This window comes from Stenella coeruleoalba, assembly GCF_951394435.1.
Source record: "Stenella coeruleoalba genome assembly, chromosome: 3".
Lineage (NCBI taxonomy): Eukaryota > Metazoa > Chordata > Mammalia > Artiodactyla > Delphinidae > Stenella > Stenella coeruleoalba.
Window position 1 is genome coordinate 91,300,058 of NC_137148.1, and position 22,582 is coordinate 91,322,639.

Genomic DNA, 22,582 nt, shown 5'->3' on the forward strand with positions numbered 1-22,582 from the left:
AAATCTTACTCCAAAGAAAATAACTACTAATAGTTTTTCTACAGCAAATAACCACTAGTGGTTTATAAGAATTTTAACTATTATCCCTCACTAATAATTATACCCAAACTTAAATGAGGCAGTGAACACTGCCACAGGAAAACAATGAGTCAAAAAATAAATAAGGCAAGAGACCCAAATAAAATATGTCACAAAATACATACTGCCATCTCAAAATTCAATCACCACCAGCTTAGATTCTAAAGATATCACTTCTAGTTATGAAGATCTTGTTTCTAGCTATATCTGGGACTTCCCTGGTGCTGCAGTGGTAAAGAATACGCCTTCCAATGCAGGGTACACGGGTTCAATCCCTGGTTGGGGAACTAAGATCCCACATGCCGCAGGGAAACTAAGCCTGCGTGCCACAACCACTGAGCCCAGGCACCTCAACTAGAGAGCCCACACGCCCTGGAGCCCACACACCACAACTAGAGAAGAGAAAACCTGCACGCCATAACTAGAGAGAAGCCAGCACACAACAAAAAAAAAGATCACACATGCCTCAATGAAGATGCTGCGTGCCACAACTAAGACCCAACGCAGGCAAAAAAATAATTTAAAAACATTTTATGTCTTACAGAGACTTGCCCAAAGTCTCTAGGCTATTGAACAACATATACTAAAACTATACTAGAACAAAAACCTTTCAACTTCTAGGCCAGTTCTCTTTCCATTTTATCATACTTCCTCATAGCTCAACTTCTCAAATGTCAAGGACAAGGTGTAATGTTATAAATGATTAGGAACTAATAAATAAGAATACAGTATACAATATATCACAAGGTACTATACAGTTAAGGCCAAGCGAATGATAAAGACAGCAATTGCTATTAAAGTTCAGATTACTGTGGGCTACAGCTGACTGGTTACATTTTAAAATAAACAGAATTTAGGGACTTCCCTGGTGGCGCAGCGGTTAAGACTCCGTGCTCTCCATGCAGGGGGCCTGGGTTCTATCCCTGATCAGGGAACTAGATCCCACATGCATGCCGCAACTGAGAGTTCGCATGCCACAACCAAGGAGCCCAAGTGACACAACTAAGGAGCTGGCAAGCCACAACTAAGGAGCCTGCCAGCCACAACTAAGACCCGGCACAACCAAATAAATAAATTATTTTTTTTAAAAAAAACAATTTAAAGAAGAATGAACTTCCTTATTTTACAAATAAAGAAACTCAGGCCCTGTATATAGAGCTAGTTGGTGGCAGTCCTTTAGGGAAAAAGAGTAATTTGAGCTGGGTCTAGAAAGATACCTAGATAAGATTTGAATAGGCAGGAAGAAGACAGAACTTTCCAGGTAGGGAAATCACATATGCAAAAGCCTAGAGGCTGAAACAAATCAATCAAATTCAGAGACCAAAGAATTCATTCTTTTGACTAAGAATAAAGAAAAATAAATTTAGGAATGGCTAAGTTTTGTGTTGGGGGTAGGGGAGGGAGTTTCAATACTTAATTAAACTTGATCCTACAGGCAGTGGGAGGAAGCTAGAGTGGGTTTTGAGCAACAAACATAAATTTCTTAGAAAAGCCCAAATTATGCATTTGTCTGGAAGCCAAGAATATAAACATAAAACAAAGGTTATAATAGCCAAAATATTTAACCAATAACAAATCCAATTCTAAAAGGAAAGGTGGAGAAGATATCTAAAAAAAAAGTTAAATAATAGAATAAAAAATGAACAATGAAAGAAAATGGAAACAAATGAGAGAAGAATAAATGATAGATGTGGACAAATGAATCAACAGTTACATTATAAAAGATGTTACTTCATGCAGTCAAGTTCTGGAAAGAGGATTAAATGATCCAAACAAGTTAGTCTCCATGGCTAAAAAAACACACTCAAAGCATAACCACCAAATGTTACTGTTTCAAACTGCAATAACTCACCTCTCTAGCAGCACAATCATGAGGAGCTTCTTCTTTATTTACTTTTCCTTTTGGAAATCCCCAGCCTGATTTTGCTAGGTACCCCTGAACCAGTAATACCTACAAAACAATCAGAGGAAAAAATAAAACTTGCCCTCCTTTCCCATGTTCCTTTCTAAAAGCCAAAAGTGCTTTTCTCCTTACTTCAGGTAACTGTTATCACCAATAATTTTATTTGGTTGACTATCTTTCAGGAAGCTAAATATACTATTACTTTTCCTGTAAAGAAAGGTATTCTGTCCATTTTAAAGTATTTCTTCAAAAATCAAATGATTCCTTTGCAATAAGTCATGCTGCAACAAGTATAAATTATGAAGACCCAGAATGCAGATGAAATATACAAAATCTGGCCTTTTATCACTAAAAATCTAAGTATACTTTTCAAACCTCAGTTCAGAACATTATAAAAACAACATATTAGGATGAAAACAGCTGATCACCATTTCACTAAAAATCTTTTATTACTCTCACTCACATTTTCAAGTGTCTCATCAAGAATAATTGCACCATATGTTGGCACTCCCATTTTATATTCTTTCCATTCATCCAAAATTTTTTCCACATCTTCACCTTGAGGCAGCAAAAATGGACAATGACTGAAGAGTATACATTGTGTTAAGGAAGCTACTTTCTCCCTTAATACAGCTTAAGCACTTATACACATAAAGAGATCTATTTAAATCAACTGTGTATTTTACATGAAATTACTCGTATCTTCACCTCACTTAAGTTTATCCTTCTTGCTTTTGTCTTTTCACATTTGTTTTCTCTTGAACAAGCCATTGCTAACTTCTGCATTTAGCCTAGACACAAATCAAGTAAATTGTGAATACTCAAATACTCTAGCTCCCTAAGTTAACACAAATAAATTCAGGACCATGTGAACACTTCGAATAATTCTTGTTAAATGGGTCGAATTCATCATATTAAGAGTCAACAGATACTGAAACTGACATCAAGAAATATAAGCACAGTACACATATACTGGTAAGAGCTAGGAACCATCAGAATAAGTGAAAGTGGGAATTCCCTGGTGGTCCAGTGGTTAGGACTCCGCACTTCCTGTGCAGGGAGCAGAGGATCAACCCCTGGTCGGGAACTAAGATCCCACAAGCCTCAAGGCCAAAAAAATAAATAAATAAATAAAAAGAGTAAGTGGAAGTGGCTAACTCTGGGAAGCAGAACTAGGGATGACATATTACACTGCCGAATTTCTTTACCATGTACATATATTGCTTCCATAATTTAAAACATTTTTAAGATGAAGATTTATTAAGGATTATAGAGAAAGGTAAATATGGGTTTTAAGGAAAGTATGGCCTGTTTCAAAAGAAACTGGGTATGCCTCCCCAAAACTGGGCTGAGTAAAATAAGTTTTTTTTTAAAGTAAATAAAACCTAAACCTGTAAAGTATATGCTCAGGCTTCCAATACTCCATGCTACCAAATGCCTCATCACTACAGCACTGTTTATTATGAAAACTGTGGGGAAAATTATAATTTATGATAGCGTTTCTCAAATGGAGGACATTCTCAAGGGTCTTCAAGTCCTCTATGAAAACTTACATATTCTGTCTTTTCATTTTTATGTTAATGTAAAGGCATGTAATATGAGCATACTTTCAATCATTTGGATGATCTCATCCATCAAGTACTACACTACTTGATTTTAGAGACCATATTGGCACTAGTACTTTAACTGCTGTGGGCTACTAAAAACAGAAAAAAAGTAATACGCAAATAGTGTATTAGGGTCAAATGATATTCCATTGTAACACAGAAAGGAAGGTGTCATAACACATAAAGAAAGGTTCTGGGAAAACTTGTAGTACAGGCACATCAAAACACCCTTAAAGACAGCATTATATTCACATTGTGACTAGTAGTTTGGTTTAAACAAAAACATCACATTAAATTCACTTTATGAAAACAAATTTTATGAGTTTTACAGCTTTGTGTTTAAAATTTTGCTTTGGTTTTATAGTTGCAGTAAGAACTAAGGTTCTCAAAGAGCTCAAAAAATTCAACCATCTATAACAACACTGTAATTAAAAGACAGGCAGTAGATTAATCTCAATATAAACACTCCTTGCCTTTATTTAGGGAGGGGGGGAAAAAGAATAAATTATGGATATAATACTAACTATTCCATGAAGCCCTATGGTTCTACGAGAGCTTGCTAGAATTCTGGAAGCTATTTCTCAATAAAAGTCTGGCTTGAGATGTTCAGTAAAATCCCTTATGCGTTTTAAAGTCACCACAGATTTTTTTGAATCTAGTTATAAATTTAAAATAAATGGATATTTTTTCCATTAAAAATTTAACCATAGTGAAAAAAACATATGAATATACCCCAGGAATATAGGTAACTTCCAATAATTCAAAGAGGAAGACACTTATCTAGTTTTTTTTCTTTCTCTTCCTTCTCCCTACAATGTTCCTCATAACTTCAAGGTGCATCAACGTCTCTCTAATGAAGTGTTATCTCATTTTTCTACCCATTAAACAACTTCTTTAAAAAGAATAACAAAAACAAAGGTTTAGCAAAAGAAATTAAATCAACTGACATAACCTTGGAAATTATCTATACTCTTCATTTACTTACTTTTTTTCCTATTCCCAAATCACCATAAAATGAGTGAGTTGATAAACCAACCAACTACAGTTCAAGATACACTTGGAATTAATGTTGAAAAGTACTTGCTCAAGTCCACAAAATTAGCAAATAACAGAACCCAATCCAAAATAACATCAATTTCCCCAATGACAACTCTTCAATCCTCTTCCATATTCAGGAGTACATAAAGTAATTCAAACAAGGGAGTGGAAAGTTTTTGAATACCATTTTTATTTAATGAGACAATGTATTTAATTTAAAAAACCCTATGACATGCTCTGAGTAATGTTAATTATCTTTCTAATTTTTACTAAAAGCACTACTTGGCTACTATTTTGCGTCTTGAATCTGGGTTACTGGGCCCTACACAATAGTTCTAAGAGAAAGAAGATCACATTGATTAAATGAAGAATGTAAGAAATTTTAAGCACATATATCTACTTGTATTACATATATCCTCTTTCTTTTTTAACAATTCAGTGATTTTTTTATATACTTTTTATTCTAACATTTTTGCAAAAACATGAAAAATCTGCTCTAACGATAGACAATCATTTAGATGATAATCTCCATCCTTCCATTATCATAGACGATATCGATCTCCCCAAGAACAACTCATCTCACGCTCCAGGCTCAGTTCCTTGTATTCCTTGTACTTTACATCCATGCCCACTTCTGGGACCAATTCCCACAGGAACATTCTGGACCTTGCCATCAATAGAACTATTATAGTACTTCGATTAGAATAAGACATTGTGACCACAATTTTCTACGGCAGTCTTCTAATTACTCACAATATACTGTTATTCTACATCTATTTTTGACTGTCTTCCTTTCTCCATATTAGCACCCTCCTGCTTTTAATTCCTTCCCTAAACAATATGGTCCATCACTTTAATCAATGTCTTAGCAATATCCAAAATTTCTTTGCCCCACTATTCTGAATACAGCTCCCTAGTAAAACCTCAACCCAGCGTCAAGTCCAGGACAGCCATTCTGTACCCACTGCTGAGTGCTTACTGAAGAAAAATCACAAGACCATGCAAAATTAACAAAAGAGAAAACAGAGGCACAGAAAAGCCCCACTATTTGCCCAAGGTTGCACAGCTGGTAAATGGCAAAGGTGGGATGGCAACCCAAGTAATCTGGCTCCAGAGCTCATACTATTAACTTTTATTCTACATAGTCTCACCACTTCAATATCCCACAGGTACCACAAACCAACATGTCCATAACTGAGCCCATCATTCCCCACAAAATTTCTCCTCCATTATTTTTCTACAAATGGAATGGCACACCCATCCGCTCAATTGTTCAAATCAGAAACCTGGATACCATCCTCGATTCCTTCTTCCACCTTTCCTCAAACATCCAAGTTAAGACAAATTTTACTCCTAAATACCACTGAAATTTAATCTTTTCTATTCACTTCTATCACAGGTTTCCATTTCTCAATCATAAATTAATGAAATAGCATCTTAACTAGGTTTCCAACCTCATGTTCCTCCAATTCACTGCCTACACTATTTCAGAGCTTCTTTCAAAACACCCCTAGAGAAATAAAGCAAATATGGCAAAAAGCTAACAATGGGTGAATACATAAAAAGGGTATAATGGCAGTTGATTGTAATATACTTAAGTTAAAATTACTGTAAGTTAAAATTTTTTCCCAAAAGTAAAGTTGTTTTTTTTTTAAATCTCCTATATTCTTTTATTACTCTTATGGATAAAGTCCAAACAAACATGGCCTACAAGACCCTTCCTCCAAAGAAAACTTTTATCTAATTCCAAATCTGGGTTGGATTAGTCTCTTCGCTATTCCTACTGAACCCTATGCTACCTTATCAAAACCTAACAGACTGCAATGTAATCATGTCCCTTTCTGTCTGTAATCTTCTTGAAGACAGCAACCAAATCTACCTTGTTCACTGCACAACGCCTGGCACAGAGAAAGCACTCAATTATTGAATGAAGTCTACCACACTAGCAATAAAAGTTTTTTCCTCCATATAAATGAATTAAAAGAAACTTAACTAGAACAGAGGCTTTTTTTTTTTTAATAACAAGGAAAGTTTTTAAAACTCATGTGCATACACACACAAAATCTTACCCAGAACCCCGAAGTATGTATAGTTGCTCTGGTAGAACCCTAAGTCTATGAAAACAGACCAAAACCGCAGAAGACAACTTTCCTGTTTTAATCATGTTTATAGCTCCTTAAAAGCAAAGTCTTCTATGATTTCTTCATAAAACCTGCTACCGAGACTTTAACAAAGACAGTGCTCAGTGGTACTTCTATTCCCCTTTGATTTTTTCATTTACTTCTCCATATTTAATCTGTCAAACAGCTTGAGCATTTCTGCCACTGAAATTTGTCTCTTCTGTCTTTTCTTTGTAGTCCCTCTACTATGGTTCAGGACCTTACTGCTCCATATCTCAAGTATTTAACAGTCCTTGTGGTTCAACCTGTCCTGCCAAATAAGTTTTTTTGAATACCATTTTCAAATGGTCTGAGTAATATTCTTAACTTAGCCTTGCTCAAAAACTTTCAATGGTTAACAGTAATGCAGAATAAACAGAGTTTCATCCATTTTCTACAGAGCCCTAAGGGGTTCCTTATTTCATACAGCTCAAGAAAAAGCATAGGGAGCTGAGTATGAGGGTTATTTTAGGTCACCTATCCCTACTCCAACTCTACTCCAACTAGCATAGTACAGTGAACTTGCGGGTACAATTGCATCTGAGCACATGATTTATGGTTAAAAACAATGACCTAGAGAATAAAAATCAAAGCAGTTTGGCTCAGGATTTAAAACCCCACAAATTCCCCCTATACAACTTCCATCCATACCCCCTCTTGTATCCCTGTAAGAAACTCAATGCAAAATAATTTACTTCCCAAAATATCTCTTATCCTTTCCAACTCTCCAATTTTGCTCAGTCCCTTTTCTTTACCTGCAACATATTCCCCACTCCAGCCTGTTTAGAAAATTCTATATTCCCTTAAAAATATAGCTTTGCCTAAAATCTTTCCACCTTTTGCCAAATTCTAAAAACACTTAGTATAAGAAACATTAGCAATTCATCAATTTTTTTTGCCTTGTGACATAGCTTCTTTTATAATCTTAAATATTCATGTCAATCTTATAATTAATAAATGATGAAAAGTTTCTATTTTATTTGTAAATAGGGAGGAACAAAAGCTTCTCTAAAGGCAAGGACTTCTTTGAATTTGCCACAGACCCAAAAACTGCTTTGAAAACAGCAAGTACTCAATAATTATTTAAGAATTTCTATCCCAGAAAGGTAGTAATCTCAATAAAGATCATCCAGTTAAGTGCAAAAGCAAGAGAAATGTAAAAAACAGATCAGTTCTAGAAATAGGCTAGCTACATATGGAAAAAAAAGAAAATCAAATTTAATTCTAATGATCACTGCACATTTTAGGGGGTCCTCCACATAAAAATAAGAATACAGTTGGCCCCCCAGTATCCAGATGTAGGACCCGCAGATACCGAGGGCTGACCATACTTTGCCATTTTACAGTCTAAGGAACTTGAGCATCCATGGATTTTCGTATCCTGCGGGAAGGGGGGTGGTCCTGGAACCATCCCCATAAACCAAGGTACAACTGTACTATCAAACTGTGCCTACCATAATCAGGCACAAACCATATATATATGTTTTACATTTTTGACAATTTTTAGAAATCAAGTATGTTTTATCTAAAAGGTTATAAATCTCAACGACAAGCAAAAGAAAATTTGTGCTAAAATACCTTATTAATAAGAATGAAAGACATTCATTATAGTAATAAAAAGGATATCAGCTTTAGCAAAGTCTCTTATCCCACACTGAGGTAATCCTGGTGTGTTCTGCATGTAGAAATCCAAGTAAAACCAATGGGCAAGTTCAATCTGAAAACACACTCGGATAGCATTGTCTCTTTCCTCGCTGGGAATATGCAAAATAAATCGGCTGTCAAAAACAAAAAACATACAAAAATTACATTTACAAACCATAACAATTTATTTTAACCTTTTTAATTGCTTCACTCCTGACCCACCAACATAGAAAAGGGACCCAGAGCAGTACTGATCAAGGAAGCAAAACTGGCAGGAAATTACTACAGGGAAGATGAGTCTTTAAAAAAAATAATAAATAAGAGATATCACATATATCTCATTCATAATAGAATTTTTTTAAGAGGCCATCTACCCTCTGTTCACAAGTACAGAGATAAACTTAAGAGCTCTCTAACAATAAATTAAAGGTGAGCAAGAAAACAAACTTCACTAGGATTCCCTCCCATGCCTGGTAACATTTTCAAAGAATATATGCAAATATATTGATATTCTCAAATAGAAAAGATGTTAGCTGCTTAATCTTCATATTTAAAGTATTACAAAAAAATTAAAGAAATCATTAATAGACCAGATTTCCCAAAAAGCTCATTTGAAGAACCTGAGTTCAAAATAACTTTCAAATACACTCACTTTTAAAAAAACCTAAATTGTCTTTTCCAAGTACATTCAGAGGGAGGAAGGGACATTTATTTTAATACGTAGTATAAGTGTGCACTATATTAAATACACATATGTATATATATGATTAAGATAATTAACCCCTTTTTTATGCAACAAGTCAAAATTTATGTGATCTACAGGACTCATTAAGCAACCATCATTAAAGCTTCTTCAACGCTTAGCATTTTTGTAATCTTTTTTTCTAGCGACCTTTAGAGATAGACTGAACTACATAAAAGAAATCCACTGGTTTTTAGAGTCATTTTCTAAAATTAAAAATAGCATCACCCAGTCTGATCACTTAACACTATTCACTAGCTGTGGTGCTAAATGTTCTTTGTTGTTTTCAAGTTTCAAATCAAACCTCAAAAAAAAATGCTTTTAAATTATAAAAATAATGTAGCATTCCAATAGGGGATTGAATAAGTAAATGTTAAGACAAATGTATGTACAATAATCTACAATTCAATATAGAAAAACAATGGGGAAAGGAGCTTAAAACTGCATCTACACTAAAACCAAGACATGTAACATGCAACATTAATGGCATAATGTAAGATATAAAAATCTGAGCTCTTCCATATGGCATTCAAGATCCAGTGCCTGCTCACCTGCACAGCCTCTATCACTCTGTAAGGTTCTTTATACCCAGTGATACCTAATTCTTAGTAATGTCCTAAATTGCCATCCACATACTATATCTATTCCCTTCTCTTGTCCATCTAGCAAACTTATAACTCATCCCTCATGACTTAACACTGTATCTCCTATATAGGTATATCAGACTCCTCTGAACAGATTTATAAACTCTTTCAACTCCTCCATTATAGTAATTATCTAATTTTTACTATTACTGTCTATAAACTCTTCCAAATTACTTCACTGAGATCTTTGTATACTTTTATTCCCATAGTCTAGCAAATTGTCTCATATACTTACAGTGACATACTGATAGTTACAATTTATCTTTGAAAGGTAAGATGGAGTAAGCACACTCCACTCTGTCCCTCCCATAAAACGTATAAAACCTGGACAAAATACATGGAGCAGCTGTTTGAGGACTATGAAAAGTAAACAGCAGCAGAAAGATTGGGGAAGATGACAAATATTCAAATTTACCATTTTTCACCCTCCAATATCCCCTAGCTGGATTGGGGGTTAGAAGTGACCTCCAAAAGCCCTCAAGGATCAAGAAAGGAATCTGTTAACACTCAGAGACAGTAGAGGAAATTTCTCCTCTCTTTTCTCCATTCTCTCATGCCCCAGAGCCCAACCAATGCCACACTGGTTAGACTTGGCAGCAACAGTGGCTGTAACAGGGATCCACAGAGACTAAAACTTTGATGGACGGGAACCTTCCTCTCCGATAGCAAGAGGTGGGAGGTCCCAAGAGATTAGGGCCAACATCCATTGCTTATTTTACTTCTAACCTCCAGCTGCTTGGTCCCAGGCATGAGCAGAGTCACATGAAATGTGTGGTAGAGCATCTTTCCATTTTTGCCATTTTTCAATATTCAATTTCCTCAAAAAGGGGAGCCAAGAAGTACCAGGGGGATAGCAGAAAAGGAGCAGCTCAGGAAAATGGTCCCACGAAATTGTTTATGAACTCTGAGGCTCAACCCCAAACTGCACAAACTTGGATTAGAATACAAACAGCATACCACACACTTTGTGAGCTGAACGACGTATGAGACAGACCACTGCCCAAGTCTCAGACTAGCCAGTAGATGATACACAAAGACAAAAAGCACTGCAAAAACTAGCCTTCTTTTATCTGATTTTATTTAACTTACACCAAGTCTCAAAAAAAACACCTGTCTGCTATATCTTATTTTCTCAGTTTGGGACATTTTCTATTGATTTCCATTATGGAAGTTGAAGAATTAACTCCAGTCCTCCCACTCTCATTCTACACACCATTCTCATCTCTACATCTTCCGAACAAAATGATATCTTAGTTTGGTTAGTGTGTTAACTACAGCACTATTGACACCTGGAACTGATAATTGTATGTTGAGAGGAGCTGTCCTGTGTGCTGTAGGTGTTTAGCACCATCCGTAGCCTCTGCTTATTAGATGTCAATAGCACTCTCCAGTAAAGCTGTGACAACCAAAAAGATCTCCAGCCACTGCCAAAGTTCCCTGAGGGGAGCAAAATCACTCGCAGTTGATAACCGCCGGGTTAGATCAAAAATTCAGTCTTGAGCTTCCCTGGTGGCGCAGTGGTTGAGAATCCGCCTGCCGATGCAGGGGACACGGGTTCGTGCCCCGGTCCGGGAGGATCCCATATGCCGCGGAGCGGCTGGGCCCGTGAGCCATGGCTGCTGAGCCTGCGCGTCCGGAGCCTGTGCTCCGCAACGGGAGAGGCCACAACAGTGAGAGGCCCGCGTACCGCAAAAAGAAGAAAAAGAAAAAGAAAAATTCAGTCTTTACATTACTATGACTCTGCAAACTTAATTCAAGACTAAGCCATGTAACAAGCTACGATTGTTTTCCCTTTAAAGCACAACCTTTTGTTCTCCCACTAATTAATAAATGTCTTATTGTCTTTGCTTTGTTTTCTCTATACTTGTCACTAACTCAATCTTCCACTAGTTTCCTAAATTTTTTTTCTCAAGATGTTAATTCAGACACATCCATTTCATCTTGAAGACTATCCCTGAGCCTTCTGATCTGTTCCAGTCTGGAGTGGTTGTCACTTCACATAACACACATCTGTCATTCTATGCTATCCTTTCACTAGCATCCTATAGTTCCCAACGCCTCCATCCTGTATTTTTTTTTTATAAATTTATTTTATTTATTTATTTTTGGCTACACTGGGTCTTCGTTGCTGTGCGCAGGCTTTCTCTAGTTGCAGCAAGCAGGGGCTACTCTTTGTTGCGGTGTGCTGTCTTCTCATTGCGGTGGCTTCTCTTGCGTGCAGAGCACAGGCTCTAGGTGCGCAGGCTTCAGTAGTTGTGGCACGCTGACTCAGTAGTTGTGGCACACGGGCTTAGTTGCTCCACGGCATGTGAGTTCTTCCCCGGACCAGGGCTCGATCCTGTGTCCCCTGCATTGGCAGGTGGATTCTTAACCACTGTGCCACCAGGGAAGCCCCATCCTGTATTTAGATCTATTTCTTATATCCTGTCTTCCTCCTAATTAATGTACTTCCTATTTTTACGAAGTACATCCTCCCATGCCTTCTGGAAAAAGGATGCAGGGGAGATTAATATTAAGACATGGTGAATTTGAGAATATTTTTATCCTCACTCTTGACACTTTGGCTAGGTAAAGAATTCCAGGTTGGAAATCATTTTCCTTCAGAATCCTGAAGACAGTGCCCACTCCTGCCAGCCTATAATTTTGATGTGAAGACTGAAGCCACTCAGATTCCTTTGCCCAACCTGTTTTTTCAGACTGGAAGCTTCCAGGTTCTTCCTTCTATCCTCAATGTTCTGAAATTTCCCAGTTGTCTATTATTCACCCACTGATTCACCCATTCAATGGACTTTACCTATTTAGAAACTCATCTCCTTCAGTACTAAAGGACCTCATGGACTGATCCTTTGATTCTTCACTTTTCTCTGATATTTCCTATCTCTAATTTCTCAAGCCCCCTTACTTTCGGGAAACAGTCTCTTGCAAGCCATCTATTGAGGTTTTTGTTTCTACTCTCATATTTAAAATTCCAAAGGCTATTTTTGTTTAAACTATGCTTTCACAGATAATTCTGTTATTCCATGACTGTAAAAACCTATCTAAGGAGATCAATGTAGTTTTGAGGGGGTTTTTTGTTTTAAAGTTTTCTTCTATCTACATAGTTTGATTCTTTTCAGTTGCTTTTTTGTTGTTGTTAGTTTTATGCTCTACTTTTTGTGTTAAGAGGCCTATTTCAGATGTTCGTATTTAATGTGATAGACCACAAAGCTAATTAGGAAGGTTGTCAAACTATGAGACACCACTTAAGGTGATCAGGCTGAGCCATTTAATCAAGGAACCTCCAATGTTAGTATCTTTAGGTGTTTCCTCGTGGGCTAGTCTGATCATCTAGACAAGAACCTTCCAATCTCCTATCTGGAGGATAAAGCCCAGGCTGCCACATTCTGGGAGCTGAGCAGGGGAAGAAGGATGGTTTTCAATATGTATACAGGATGCATATACTCACTTCTGCCACTTTTCAACATTCTCTAATTCTGAAGTAGGCTGACTACTACAGTAGTCTTTCACTCTATCAGGTCTGCGAAGTCATATGCCACTTTCCCTTCTGCTGTACAGTTTCCAAGTTTTGTTGCTCATCTCTTCACCCAATCTTCCTTTACTTGTGGGTTATGCATTTAAAATTGTCAAACTTTACTCTTTTTGTGGAGTAGATGTTTGTGTTCAGTCTACTATCTTTAACTAGAAATTTGCATTTCAGACTTCCCTGGTGGTGCAGTGGTTAAGAATCCACCTGCCAATGCAGGGGACACGGGTTCGAGCCCTGGTCCAGGAAGATCCCACATGCCGTGGAGCAACTAAGCCCATGCACTACAACTACTGAGCCTGCGCTCTAGAGCCCGTGAGCCACAACTACTGAGCCTGAGTGACACAACTACTGAAGCCCACGTGCCTAGAGCCTGTGCTCCACAACAAGAGAAGCCACTGAAATGAGAAGCCCGTGCACTGCAACGAAGAGTAGCCCCCACTGGCCGCAACTAGAGAAAGCCCATGTGCAGCAACTAACACCCAACCCAGCCAAAAATAAATTAAATAAATAAATAAATATTTTTTAAAATTTGCATTTCAACAAATTTCTAGAGGATACTAACCACAATCTAAAATGGGGTAAGAAAATGCCTAAGACAGAGAAATCCAATCCCATTCCCATCCCAATCCAGAAAAGCCCCAAATGAAGAAAGCTAAGCTGGAAGATGAGAATAAGAAATAAAACTTTTAGAAAAGGGTAACAGAGAGGTCTATTTATGTAATAGGAGAACATCCACTCTTCTTTCATTCCTCTGACAGTCAGGAGTTTCTCCTACAAAAGCTGGGGGAAGGAGGAACAACAGCCAAGGCCCTTTTCTAACTTTAGCAGACAGGTTTGAGTGTTGGCACCCCAAAGCAAAACTCCTACACATTGGTATTCAAGGGTCTCCCAGAATAAAAGTCAGCTCCCTATCTACTCTCATAAAGAAGCCTATCAACAAGTAAGTCCCTCTACAGCCTCATCTTAAATATGAAACAGCAACCAAAAATCACCCAATGTCTAAGGAAAATCTAAATGACAAAGAAAAAATTAAACACATTAAAAAACTGGTTGTGAAGAAAAGACAGTGTTGAGGATATCTCCTGGAACCTTGGTACTGAAAGTGTGGACCCTGGACCACCTGGAAACATAACTGTGAGAAGAAAAAGAGACATTTCAGTCATATACGGACTCAGAAAGTTTACTCTCTAATGACCCCCTCAAAGGAAATTACTTTAGAATGTACACCAGCAAAACAAGAATGAAAGCCAAGAAAGCATAAAACAGGATTCAAGAAAGAAGAGATACAACCTGGGAGAGCTGGGAAAGGGAATTCTCGTGTGCCAGTTGTTTGGCAAGACTAAGAAGCAACCAGTCCAGATTAGACTAAGAGAGTGGAGATCTCCAAGACGGCATTCTCCAGGAAAAGAGAATTCTGTAGAACAGTAGATACTAGTATGATTGAGGGTAAGACCAAGGATATAATAAAGGAGCAGGGACTTCCCTGGTGGTGCAATGGTTAAGAATCCACCTGCCAATGCAGGGGACACGGGTTCGAGCCCTGGTCCAGGGAATATCCCACATGCCACAGAGCAACTAAACCCGTGTGCCACAACTACTGAGCCTGCACTCTAGAGCCCGTGAGCCACAACTACTGAGCCTGCGCACCTAGAGCCCATGCTCTGCAACAAGAAAATCCACCGCAATGAGAAGACCGCGCACCACAACAAACAGTAGCCCCGCTCGCCGCAACTAGAGAAAGCGCGCACACAGCAACAAAGACCCAACACAGCCAAAAATAAAAAAATAAATTAAAAACTTTAAAAAATAAAAAAACAATCTTTAAAAAAATAAATAAAAAATAAAGGAGCAGATGGGGGGTGATAGTGGACGGCAGCAAGAAACTTTGGGCATGTTGGGGGAGAAGGGTAAATATACAAGAGAATCACAGTCCAAACATGAAGCAAAAAAGCCAAAATTAGAACAAAAGGGGAAAAAATTATTTCAAGAATAGCTAGAAGGAATCAGGGAATAATGAACAAAGCATATGCTTCCTTCTCCAAAAGAAAAAATTAAACTATTATTTTGAGCAATTTGTAGAATGTAAAAAAGAGAATTCATTAGGACATTCATTCTCTTTCAAGATTCTTACAAAAGGATCTTGACTATGGCCAGAAGGAAAACAAACAAAATCCTAACCATTGTATACTTGTCTCTACTGTGAAAAATATTTACAAAGTAATACTGTATAACAAATGCCATTATTATTATTCAGCTTTTGCAATCAACCAGCAGCAAAATGTATAAGATTTCATAAGGTTACAAAATGTAACGTAAATACTATCAATCTTAATTTCTATTTTAAGTTCACCTGGATAGAAACTGAGGGCATGGGTAAGAAACGGAAGAAATGATGGGACACTAAGTGCCTCACCTTATCAAATACAGACTCAAGAGACACTGAAGTCCGTAAAACAGAAATACAACTTTAAGTATATTAAAGTCACGAAGGTAACCGATGGAACGATTTAAAATAGTGATATAACTGTATTGGAAGTAGGACAAGGGCAACAGTAAGTGTAAACTAAACCATCACTTAATAATCTACCAAGATACACTAAATCCTCAATCTAATATCTAAAGTTGATAGCAACTGGTGCAAGTATACTTTAAAATATTGAAATATCCACCAGAAGAACTGAACACAAAACAGGTAAAAGTCTGGAGAGCAGAACTGGGATAAAAGGGGTAGGGCAAGAGACTGTTGCTTTTCATTTTATAAATTCATCTGTACTGCTTGATTTTTTTTTAAACCTTACAGATGAGTACATTTTTTAATACTGAAAGGCTAACTTCTTTAAGAAACTTCGTAAGAAATAGGAAATTTTGATACAGGAAAATTAAACTTCAATGCTTTCATTCTGTGAATGTTTTTGATCTGTTTTAAAGATTTAAAAGTGTTTGTATATACATACATATGTATATTTTAATAGCTAAAATAAAATGCTTTCCACAATATTTTGTTATGGGAAAAGTTTCTCCACCTAACAAAAATGTCACCTTTCCAATGTTCCTACAGATAGACAAAGCATTAGCACAAGGACTACAATTAATACAAAAATGTTTCCAGTGAACTGAACACTAAGATAGCAAGCTGAAGATAAACACAAATTATTTAATTAACCTATACGATCACCAAAATAGCAGCAACATTAGTTGCTAGAAAATACCTTTCTCCTTTTAACACTGGAGTGGCTTTACAATTTAATTCTAACGGGGCTTATAAAAAACTCCAAACACTTCTTTAAGAGAAATAACTTACCAAACTGCAGTTTTCAGTTTTTACTTTAAAAACATGCTTTCCAAATCTTTAATAAGATTATTTAAATGGTACTGGAAAACTATGTATTTTACTTTTAATGTCAAAAATCATGGCGCACCAAAGGCAAATATCACCATAAAATGGTGCTGATTTACTTTTTTACATACACATACATGTTTTATTATAAAGTAGTTTTGGTTCACTAAAGCATTTTAGACCAGAGTCTTCCTTTCCTCTCCTCCAATTCCATTTCACCCAGAAGTCACCAGTTTTATCAGTTTGGTGTATATATTACTTTCAGACTTCTCCTGTGCACGCACACAAACATACATATACAAAACATTTTAAAATTTGTTTTAACAAAGGGCATAAAATGACTAGTTATTACCCTCAGTAGTATATTGTGTACATTTTCAAGACACAAACATTTTCCTTCAGTTTACTGTTTGCTAACTGCCTGAGGAATTTCTAATGGCTGCACAGCATTCCTGTAAATGAAATGTCCCATATTTAACCACCTGAAAAATAACATTTCATGTCTTAGGTTATAAGCTGTCTCATGGTTATAAAGTCACATCTTGAAAATTTAAGTCTTTTGCTCTAATGTTTCACATAAAAATCACTCTCAAATTTTACATTCCTCCAAAACATATTAATATATGGTCAATAACTGACATAGACAAGATTAGCAGGACTATGTAATTTATCAAAAATCAAAATAACACAAAGCAAAAAAACCCTTACAGGTACTGATCATAAGTAAAACTGGAGAAAATATAAAGGGAGTAAAAACAAGAGTCAAGACCAAACTTATAAATCAGCAGGTACTTAGAAAAGAAGTATAGGACTTCCCCGGTGGCGCAGTGGTTAAGAACCCATCTGCCAATACAGGGGACACGGGTTCAAGCCCTGATCCAGGAAGATCACACATGCCACGGAGCAACTAAGCCCACGCACCGCAACTACTGAGCCTGTGCTCTAGAGCCCGCGAGCCACAACTACTGAAGCCCATGCTCCGCAACAAGAGAAGCCTGCACACTGCAATGAAGAGTAGCCCCCGCTCACCGCAACTAGAGAAAGCCTGGGCGCAGAAACAAAGACCCAGCACAGCCATACATACATACATAAAATTTTTTTTAATCTTTAAATTAATCAACAAAGATATTATAAATATTAACTTGAAAATGGTATTACTTTTAAAACCTCAAGTTTTAAGAAATGGTTATTTGGTTTTAAAACGGAGCAGGAGCCTTCCTGGGAAAAGACATTCCCACCCCCTATCAGTCACCTCTTATTCAGAGAAAAGTTTTAGCCTCCTAGACTAAATTTGGTTCAGAAAAGCAAGAAAATGCAGAAACAAAGGAAAGCAGTCTAGCATGACAAAGTAATAATGGCTTAGCCATAAAACAAAGTCAAGGACCTTCAGTTCCTCCTCAAGGCCTATAGATAATATCCTGAGCCATATCCCACAGTTGTTTTGCAGAAACTAAAACCCCCAGCAGCTGGAAGAAGTCAACTGCATATGCTAACCACCAGCAAGCAGACCTCAGACCCTTGAAACCAGGTTGATAATTTGAGATTCCTAAAATGCCACCCTGTTACCTCACCACCAACCTATCAGAAGGATGTCCACGAGCTGATTACTCACCCTGGACCCTTTCCCTCATCTTGCCTTTAAAAACCCTTCCCTGAAAGCCATTGGGGAGTTTGTCTTTTGAGCATGAACTGTCCATTCTTCCTTGCATGGCCCAGCAATAAATGCAGTACTTCCCTTCAACCACAAACAGTGGCAGTATAGGCTTTTCTGCACCTCAGGGGAGCAGACCCAAGTTTGGTTTGGTAACAGTTTCACTGTTAGTTTAACAAGTAGCTAGCCCTAATTTTTAAAAACATCATTCTTACAGAGCCAAAACACAGTAATTACAAAAAATTTTCTTAAAGGAAAAAAAGAAATTTTTCTCTATTCCAAAAAATTTGTATAAAATAGTTTAAATACACTAACTAGAAAAACAAGTAAGAATCTTTATTTAACACAACAGATGTTTAACATGAAGTCTACAAAACACAACACCATTATTTTTAAGTACGATTACACACATAAAATCAACCACCTTCATAATGGTGATCTGACTTCTTTAAATAATGTAATCCTCCATAATATACAAAATAAACCCAATACTAATGGGACAATTAGTTTAGATGCCTGAAAAAGTATAAGATTACCCATCTTTTCTAAATCACCTTATCCCTATTAATTCATACATAAACTATTGCTCACCTTTCCAAATACTACTCATATTTAATTTTTCTAACGATAAAATGTACATCCTCTAAAAAATCTTGGAAACATGAATAAGAAAATAAAAATCATAATCCCACATCTGGTATATGTTCTTCCACTCATTTACCTAAGACAGACATCAAACCTCTTTAAGAAAAATGATCATAGAAAATGAGGGCCTTTTAAGTGGTTCATTCGAGTCTATCATATTCCAAAAGTTATAATCATACCATCACTAAAGAAATACAGTGACGTTAATTCTCAGTGGTTGCAGAATTAGTCTACTTATCTACATGTACTTTTTTTGTGTGAGGATATAACATTAGACTTGACTTTCTATTTCATCCACCTGCGTAGGAAAAAAAGCAGACATTAAAAAGGCCCAGATCTTAAATCTTGATTTTCTAAATTAAGATGAATGTGACCTTGTGTAAATTACAACCTGAGTCTGTCAGATGAAAATGGAAAAAACTGCACCTACCAAATAGGGTGGTTTCGAGGATTAAATGATACATGTGAGGAGAGTAGCCAGTGCCTGCCTGGTACTCAGTAATAACTCCACAAGTATTAGTTCTTCCTTTACCATTAAAAGAGGCGTGAATGCGACACAACTACTAAAAGTCAGACTTTTAGACATAAATACGTGAAATGTGTTTGTTTTAATCAGAGCTTTCACTCATTTGTAATTAAAATTACTTCACAACCCACTTACACCGACGACAACTCAGGGTATTACTGCACCAAAATGAGTTCCGTTTCTTGAAGTAAAATTTTAAGGCCATTTTACACTTGCTTGGCTATTTGAAATCATAGCCAACAAGAGAGAAGAACTCAGGAAATTTCTCTTGTAAAAGTACTCCATGAGTTAAAACCCAGCGGTTGAGAATTTCCTTTAAGAAGGATAATTAAGAGATTGGAGGGGGTGGGGGGAAGGAACTCCAGACTTATTTTCCCACTTCCAATGATAAGTTTGAGGATAAACAAAAGAATAATTCTTTACAGCAATTTACAGAGAACGCCACGGACCCATAAGAATACTCCGGGGGAATGGTAAATTTGAAAATTGCTCCCTGCAATTTTCCGAGAACCTGGGATTGTCCGAGAACCTGGGATTCTAAGACTTAAAAACCTTGGGGTCTTTCAACAGAATTGGGGAAATGAGATGGAGGGAGGAGGGGGTAAAACGGTCTGTGAAAGCCAGAGAGCCAGAAAAAGCAATGGGAGGGGGGAGGGGCTGCCCCCAAAATGCCAAAGATCCAGTCTTTGGCGAAGCGGCTTCGCTTGCGGGGAAATCAAAGTAGTTGGGGAACTAAGAAAATGAGGAAATTCCAGCGCTGCGCGAGGAGGAATGGAGGGGGGCGTGAGAAACAGGGAAGCTGCGGCGGAAGAAGAGGGCTGGTGTCGTCCGAGATAAGGGTCGAGGGGGAAAGGGAGCAGCGGCGGGACCGGAAAGCCCGGACAAGGATGTGAGCCAGAGGAGGAGACGCGGAGGCGTCCGGGGTCGCCGAAACTTAGAGAAAGAGTAGGGGACGACAAGGGGCCGGAGCAGCGCGGGGCGCCCCAGTACCTGCAGAGATCGTCCAGGACGCTGCAGGGAATCTCCACCCGTTTAGTCTCCATGATGAGGACCCACAGCAGGAGCAGTGCATCCCGGCTCCGCGCGGCCGGGGACCGAGGGTACGGCACGGAGAGCAGGCGGCGGCGGTAACGGCAACGGCGGCGGCGGCGGCTCCGACGAAAACGAGAGGGGGAAGGGGCGGGACCCGCTCACTTCCGCCCGGCTCCCTCAGCCTGGGACCCCGAGGCTGGGCCGCGGAGCGGGGGCGGAGCTCCTGGAGCCACGCCCCTGCTCTGCTTGAAAGGGCCAATGGGAAGCTGGAGAACCGGCAGCCTGAGCAAGCTAAGCCAATGAGACGTTTGTTTATTGGTCCGTCGGCTCCAATCCGTCTTCAAGCTATTCAGTTGCTACTCAGAAAACCAACTTCCCGCCGCCTTGGACTGGGCCTTGAGGTAGATAGACGCATGCGCACTATGCCTCCTTCGCACTAGTAGGAAGTCTGGAGGGCTCAGGTCTTCCCACTAGATCCCAAGACCAATATCCAGGACTTCGACGTGGTCTGCACCGCCGCTCCGTGACCGAGCAGGCGCTCCGACCTCTGCGCTGCAGAGCCTGTGGGCGCTTTCAGCACGAGTGTGCATGCGTGGTTTCTGTCACCAGATATCCCGCGCACACATTCACCGCCGCCCCCAGCAACTCCAGGCCAAGGGCTGTGTCTCCTTTCGCTACAAACCCCCAAGAGAGTTGTCATTTTTGTGGTGGCTCACCTCGTTCACTCTGCGGGCATCCAACCCTGACTGTGAAGACAAGGGACTTTACCCCAGTATTTGACACCCTGTAAGATCTCAGAAAATATGAACTGATTGAACCTGAACTCTGGAATCTGCATTCCATCTGCTGCACGCTCACACCACTCCAACTGGCTAGTCCTCATTCATTCCACATCTTGCTTATTGGAGTCCAATCCATTTGGGATCCTTGGAGACACTCTGGATGCGTCCATTTATCAACTTGCTCCTTTTGTATCAGACCCACAGGCCCACACACACCTGCTCAGTCTTGAGTTTAGTCTGTTCTGCCATTTAATCTCCCATCTTTTAATTTCTGTTAAAATGCCCACTGCCTTTACATCAGGTTCGCATTATTCTCCCTAGTCTAAGAGCTGCCTAACCAGTACCTCCTCCACCTCCATTCTTAGACTGTACACCTGCCCAGGTTTTGTTTTGTTTTGTCCAGATATGAACAGGTTACTATCTTTTCAGCTTCTGATAGCCCACCTACATCAGCTTCTGATGTATGTTCAAGCCCAAACTTGGTATAGGAGCCCTGTTACCATCTATTTTACTCTATTTTCCATCTTTGTTCTTTTTGCTTTTTATCGGAAGATTCCTCAAGTTTATTTTCCAGCCATCTATAGTTTTTACTTTTCTAGAATTTTCTTTCGTTCTTCAAATGGCTCTTCGTCATGGTGTCATAGCCTTGCTTCATAGATCCTGTATTTCTATGAGGGTATTAATACGTTTCAAAAGTTTTCTTCTTCCTGAATAGTCTTTTATTCCTCTCAGTTGCTTTTTCCTATTAATTTGGCTTCCACCTATCATATTAGATGTTTTCTGGTGGTCCTCAACTATTCACTCATACTTAAGAGTATGGAACTAAAAAACTGGAGTCAAGTGCTGTAAAAGCTGATTGGAAGCTCCCAGCATGTGGGTGGGACTTGTTTCCTGAGAGCTTCACTGTACGATGGTCTGGCTGGGCTGCTGGTTGGGAACACATGGCATCGGTATCTGTAGGGCATTCTTTCCAGCTGGTCAAATTCCCCGTAGAGAAAATCCTTTCAGGCCAAACTGGAAATATTCTAGGAGTCAAGTAGGGAAGCACAGGCTGGAGTATTCTGTTTGTTCTATTCAGTCCTCCCTGCCACAGTACAAGTCTAGTTTGGGTTACCTAAGAAACAGGCCCTGCGACAAGGATTTGAGTGCAAGTAATTGATTTGAGATGTGATCCTGGGAGAGACTGGTGGCAGAGCAGGGAAGTGAGTCAAGGAAAGGAAGAAAGCCAATGAAAGGATTATTATCAACAAAGTTAGCACTGAGGGTTA

At 38.5% G+C, this 22,582-nt stretch overlaps 1 protein-coding gene across 3 annotated transcripts in view; it reads right to left on the reverse strand.

Annotated features, from left to right (window-relative positions):
- Positions 1-20,872, reverse strand: part of DCP2 (decapping mRNA 2) — a 50,567-nt gene extending 29,695 nt beyond the window's left edge. The window contains exons 1-4 of one of the 3 annotated variants that reach the window (XM_079916637.1): positions 20,491-20,866; positions 8,412-8,563; positions 2,445-2,572; positions 1,931-2,029 (exon numbers count right to left, since the gene is read on the reverse strand). In XM_079916637.1, the coding sequence (XP_079772763.1) occupies positions 1,931-2,029; positions 2,445-2,572; positions 8,412-8,563; positions 20,491-20,543 (432 nt within the window). In that variant the 5' untranslated portion in view covers positions 20,544-20,866. Of the gene's footprint in view, positions 1-1,930; positions 2,030-2,444; positions 2,573-8,411; positions 8,564-20,490 lie in introns of all 3 variants that reach the window. The other 2 variants (XM_079916638.1, XM_079916636.1) reach the window with 2 other exon arrangements.
- Between the last annotated feature and the right edge of the window lie 1,710 nt (positions 20,873-22,582).